This window comes from Mandrillus leucophaeus, unplaced genomic scaffold (assembly GCF_000951045.1).
Source record: "Mandrillus leucophaeus isolate KB7577 unplaced genomic scaffold, Mleu.le_1.0 Scaffold426, whole genome shotgun sequence".
NCBI classification, from domain to species: domain Eukaryota; kingdom Metazoa; phylum Chordata; class Mammalia; order Primates; family Cercopithecidae; genus Mandrillus; species Mandrillus leucophaeus.
In genome coordinates, this window is record NW_012104543.1 from 1,369,606 (window position 1) to 1,375,803 (window position 6,198).

Below are 6,198 nucleotides of genomic sequence, written 5' to 3' on the forward strand. Positions count from 1 at the left end.
GCAACAGAGCAAGATCCTATCTCAAAAAAATAAATAAAAATAAAAGATAAAAATCCATTCCTTATTTTAAAATAAGACCCTGTATAATATTATAACCACGGCAGCACCACCGGACTTACAGCCTGGCTTTAGGGATACCTCAGGCTGTTGATGTCAGTTTCTGGTCAACAGTTGCCTTGGAAATCTCCCTGAGCCAAAATTAAAACAATAGCTTTCTCTCAGGGTATGCTTAAGTTATTGTTTTCTTTTTCTTTTTTTTTAAAGAAAAAAAAGACAACAGCTTTGATGTGACACTGTGTCTCTGGTGTGCCAGACACCGTGTCAGATACTTTACAAACAAGGAAAGCAAGGCACAGAGAGGCCAGGTCACCTGGGCAAGGCTGCCTGGCAGATGTTCTGTGTGGCCGCAGAGTGAGGCATGTCCCAGACTCAGCGTTCCTCACCAAGAGGGACTCAAAGCCTCTGGGGTACTCTGTGATGAAAGCTATGGACTCTCTCTCCAGGGATTGCACACACACAAAAGTCTGAATGAAATACCTGGTGGGTTCATAGGGCCCCTCCGTTCCCCAAACGTCCCCTCCGGTTAAAAAAACGCTATTCAGATTTTCACCAATGAAGAGCTTCAGCAGGAGTGTCTCCCATAGAAAGAGGCAGGTGTGTCTCTGGCCTCAATCCCTCTCTCTCCTGAAGTGTGCATGGCCCCAGGGCTTGCTCCTCCATCTGTCCGCAACACCCCAATCCTGAGGTCTCAGACACCCAGCTACCGCCTCCCCACCCTGTGACAACTTGGGCTTGCATCTGATCAAAACTCTCTCGGGTCCAACCCTCTTAAAACAATGAAAACATTTTCTCACTCATATAAACAAACAAACCTTTACTGAAAACTAATGATAAACATGAAGGGATTATTTACAGAAAACACAACGTGCCTAGCCCCTTCTAGATTACAAACATAACTGCTCTCTGGCTCTAAGGACCCTGCCATCTTCCCAGGCCCTGGCCTAGCTGTTCTGCCACTCCCCACCTCATGCTTCAAACTGACACAAAGGAGCCAATCTTCCAGCCAAAGTAAGCAATTCCAATATGTAGGTGAAATTCAGAGAGGTGATCTAGAAAGCAATTTTGTAAGATAGCTAAATTGGGGGAAAAAAAGTTTTTAATTTTATTTTAATTTTTGAGATGGAATCTCACTCTGCCCAGGCTGGAGTGAAGTGGCGTGATCCTGCCTCATTGCAACCTTTCCACCTCCCAGGTTCAAGCGATGCTCTTGCCTTAGCCTCCCGAGCAGCTGGGACTACAGGTGCACACCACCACACCCGGCTAATTTTTGTATTTTTAGTAGAGACGGGGTCTTACCAAGTTGGCCAGGCTGGTATCAAACTCCTAATCTCCAGTGATCTGCCCGCCTCGGCCTCCCAAAGTGCTGGGTCTGTAGGCATTAGCCACCATGCCTGGCCTTCTAAAATTTTTTTTAACCCATGAGATCTGCAAAGGTCTTAGAGAAAGCTTTGACACAAAGATATCCATTTCAGCATTATTTATGAGAGCAAAAAGTGAAAACGGCCTTCATGTCCAACATGAGGAACTTACGGTACAACTGTAAGATGAAGCACCGTACGATCCTTAACAGGAAGTTTGCACATGTGTTTTAAGTAAGTGAGAATAAGACTTATGTGACCCAATAGGAAAAAGCAGGACGCAAATTTGAAAGCTGTATGTTAAAAATGTGCTCAGAGAAAACTCGAACAAAAACCCGCAAAAAAAAAAGCAAAAGTGGTTTTATCCATAAGGGGGAATTTTGAGTGACTTTTTTTTTTTTTAATTCTCTTTACACATTTTTGCATTTTCCAAGAGTAAAACATGCACTCTCCCCCCTGTGCCCGTTCCTTCTGATTATAAATGTAACACAGGCTCTCTGGAGGAAAGTCAATGCATTATAGAGAGTGAAACGTCCCCCTGTGATCTCACCACCTTGAGACTCCCCAAAGGTAACTGCCAGTAACAACGTGGTTCCTATTCTTCCAGATGTTTTCCAACAGGGATTACTTTTAGAATCAAATAATTTCTTTAAAAAATAATCCGCATGACTCCACACATATGAAATGGCCAGACAGAAAGTGAATGGTGACCCGGGGCAGGAGTGGGCATGAAGAATAACTGCAAATGGATGCAGGGGGGTATTCTGGGGGTGACGGAAATGTTCCAAAATTGGATTGTGGTTATGGATGCACAACTCTGTAAATTTCCTAAAAATGTACAAAACTGCACTGTACACTTAAAGCTGCAGAATTTTATATGTAAATCAGACCTCAATAAAGCAGCTGAAAAAAGAACAAAACCACCACTAGAGGCAGGGAGTGCTGGGCTGTGCAGAAGGGCAGTCCACGGCTTTATGCTCTACCCTCAAGAGCACATGGTAAGACCCTGTAGCAGGAACAGAGGAAGCTGGAGGCCTCCCGGCATCACCTGGACAAACAGCCCTCGGCAGAGAGGCCCAACAGATAATCTGAGGGCGTCAGGGTCAGCGAGGTCAGTTCCAGTCTACCCAGGAGGCAGGAAGAGCAGGCAGGAAGAACGTGGCCCTGAAAGTGCATTCCTGAGGCTCAGGCTGCACTGCCAGGCTCACTTCAAAGCCAGGTGGGCCAAAGGAAGACAGCACTGGTCAGAGTGTCCAAATCAAGTTCAGGATGCACTGCATGCAGGAAAACTGAGAACATTTTTCTCTCTTTCAACAGAAACTTGAAAGCCACCCCTGACAACATGTTAGTCCCTGGAAGTACTCAATTACGGTGAAAAGACATTGGCAAAAGTTAAAGTGAGTAATATGACAATGAGCCACGTAAGAAGTAAAGGCAAGTGGAAGATTAGGAACTACATAAAAGGCACAATGATCTGAGTATAGAAAGGCAATCTGGAAGCCTGAAAAGGTACAAATGGGTGCAACTCTCTTAGAAAGTAATGGGCAAGTACATGTCAAAAGCATTTAAAATATTCATACCCTCCTAGGAATCTACCCTAATGAAATCACTCAAGCTGATGAACAAAGATGCCCACTGCTCTATGGCAAAAAAACTGGAAATAATCTCCCCTAACAACAGGGAAGGGATCTCATCTCCTGTGTAATCCTTACAACTGCACAGTGTTAAAAACGTGGGAAAATGTTTCATGTTTAATTAGCAAAACTGAATATAAAAATTTACTATCAAGTGAGTAAAAAAAATGCCCAAATCCGGGAAATGACATATAAAAATTCCTTGGGTGGAAAGATTGAGTGATTTTTTTTCCCCTCCTTTTATATGTATTTTGTGAACTCCAAGTTTTTTTATCACATGATTTCAGTCTCTAAAAATCCGTGATCCATCATACCAACTGGATTTTGTCAATTTTACCCTCTATGGTTTGTACTGTGCAAAACTAGTCTTCACTTTATTTTCCAGACAAAAAATACTATTACTGAGTATGTTTTCTCAAATTACCACTCCACTGCCCAAAAAATAACACCTGCCACACTCAAGATTATCATGGCCCCCAGGAGGTGTGCCCATCCCAGCCCTCCCTGGGTGCAACCTCTCTCTTTCTTCTATCATCCTTCTGCAGAGAAGGATTCTGTAGTTGTTGTTGCTTTGTTTTAAAGTGGGAAAGAAAAATACTGACGAATTTTAAACTTGACCTAGACAGAGACATTGGGCAGCACCAGACCTAATCCTTTTTCTGTTTTTTGAGATGGATCTCACTCTGTTCAAGCGATTCTCCTGTCTCAGCCTCCTGAGCAGATGGGATTACAGGTGCACTCCACCACATCCAGTTAATTTTTTCTGCATTTTTAGTAGAGATGGGGTTCACCATGTTGGCCAGGCTGGTCTCAAACTCCTGACCTCGGGTGATCTGCCCACCTCGGCCTCCCAAAGTGCTGGGATATAGGCGAGAGCCACTGCACCTGGCCCAGACCTAATATTTGAGGGAACTCAGCATCATCATAGAACGCTGAAACCACAACATCTTTTTTTGTGCCTTCCTAAAAGTGTTTTATGGATGTAGCAATCCAGCGAAATGGTGAGTTGCACAGACACACCTGGGGGATGCCAGCCTAAGATCAGGGCCAGGGCAGCACAGCAGCACCCTGGGAGCTGGTGGAGGAGGGCACTGTTCACTGGCCCCATCCGACCCAGCCCCAGCAGCTCGGAGGCCACACTGCTCCTCTCTGCCTCGGTGGCCTCGCCAGAATGCTGGGCCTCTCTGATGCACTGGTGCCATCTAAGAGATCTGCAACTAACGGTAGTGAAAGCATAGTTCATTTTAGGTTTAAGAATTAGAACAGGCTGTGTTGCTCTCGAATGACACCCTCACTCCCCTGCACTCTAATAAGCTTCCGTCAGCGTGGAGAAGAGGGCGGAGGGAGGGCTTACTCGAGGGAACTGTGAAACACACTCCACCAGGGAGTGGGTGGAGCTCAGGATACCCCTCAGGCCTGGCATGGCTAGACTTTGCTTTTGGAGGAAAATTTAGTAGTAGCCAGCCAACCTATCAGCCAACTGCGCATCAAGGGGCCACAGTCTATAGGATGGGAAGCCAAAATATCTCCAAGAAGGGTGGTGCACCGCTGCGCCCATCCCACACGCCCACTTCTCTCCAGGCACTGCCCACCCATGAGGGGCTTTCCCTTTTCCAAGCGGCAGAGCTCCACTCCCGGCTGTCAACCACTGTGAAGAGCATATCTCCTTTCCTCCTCCCTTCCCCACTTTCAGGTGAGCATTTGATTAATATTTTTCTACTTTTGTTGCCCCAAGTTGAGGAGTGTTTAGAGATGGAAAATAATACATTACTTCCCTCTCTGACAACCACCTTAATCCACAAAGCCCAGAGGTAAAAACTCACAAGCTGTTTCCTCTCTGAACCACGGAAACAAACCTGGTTACAGTTGGGGCACTGTGGACCAGAGAAAGATGCAGTGTTTCAGCATCACCTCCCCATGATAAATGCTGCAGGGTTTTTTTCCTATTCAACTGCAGATGATTCACATTAGAAGTTGCCTGGTGACCAGACCAACTTTCCTCCCTACTTTGGCAAAAAGTTGTCACCTCGCCAAAACATTTCCTGGGGGTAGACTGTGCCTTGTGGATTCCATCAGCTTTGCTATTTACTTCTCCCTTCACCCTGGCAGTTAACATTTCAACCCTGATGGCCATGGCCACCTGTTGCTCCTCCTCCCCCCTCAGATCTAAAGTGCGTGTCACCTTTCTAGGTTCTGGGTCACATCTTCTGGGCTGACCACGGCCTGGGTGAGAGAACCCTGTATCCTGGAACTGCCTGGGCATTGGAGGAGGTGATGGGTTAACAACAATTGTTTTGCAGGCAGGGGAGGCGAGGGGGCAAGAGGAAGTGGAAAGATGATGTGACTGGGGACGCTGCCCCAGGCTGCCCGCTGCCCGCCCCTGATTTCTCCCATCTGGTTTCCATCTGACCCAAGCAGCTGGCCAGGTGGTTTTCATTTGCAGATGAAACCCCAGCAGTTCCATTGCTACAAAAACTCCTGACCGTGGAGTCTCTGTAAGGCTGATAATGCACAAAGTGCACTGGGGTGTCTCTGAGCAGGCCTAAAAGGTCACGCTTCCCAAAGCCGGAACCAGGACAACAGGAACAAAGTGGGGTCTCGACGCTTGAAAATTCTGATCACAGCCAGAAAAGGAAATGCACTGGCCTGGCGAGATGCAAGTCACAGTCAGGCATAGAGCTGAGGAAGGGGTAAGATTTTGCCAGTGAATCAGACCTTATCTCTATGCCATCCACTAGCATCCTTAAGGTGAGAAAAGAACCAGCAGGTCTCAGGATGAACCATGGTATGTCCGCTCAGTGGAACAGTATGAAACAGCTAAATCCAGGTTCATAAACAAAATGTAGGCTGGGTTGGCTGGGTGCGGTGGCCCGTGCCTGTAATCTCGGCACTTTGGGAAGCTGAGGCGGGCAGATCACTTGAGGTCAGGAGTTCGAGACCAGGCTGGCTGACATGGCGAAACTCTGACTTTACTAAAAATACAAAAATTAGCTGGGCATGGTGGTGCGTGCCTATAGTCCCAGCTACTTGGGAGGCTGAGGCATGAGAAACCTTGAACTCAAGAGGCAGAGGTTGCAGTGAGCCAAGATCACACCACTGCACTCTAGCCTGGGTGACAGAGCAAGAGTCTGTCTCAAAAAAAAAAA

At 46.6% G+C, this 6,198-nt stretch overlaps 1 protein-coding gene across 3 annotated transcripts in view; it reads right to left on the minus strand.

The window, feature by feature from the left end:
* CAPZB (capping protein (actin filament) muscle Z-line, beta) overlaps positions 1-6,198 on the minus strand; it is a 164,048-nt gene that overhangs the window by 114,001 nt on the left and 43,849 nt on the right. The window contains exon 1 of one of the 3 annotated variants that reach the window (XM_011993137.1): positions 5,235-5,732. The exons of 1 other annotated variant lie outside the window; for it this stretch is intronic. In XM_011993137.1, the coding sequence (XP_011848527.1) occupies positions 5,235-5,516 (282 nt within the window). In that variant the 5' untranslated portion in view covers positions 5,517-5,732. Of the gene's footprint in view, positions 1-4,684; positions 4,691-5,234; positions 5,733-6,198 lie in introns of those variants that run through there. One more of the 3 variants, XM_011993136.1, reaches the window with a different exon arrangement.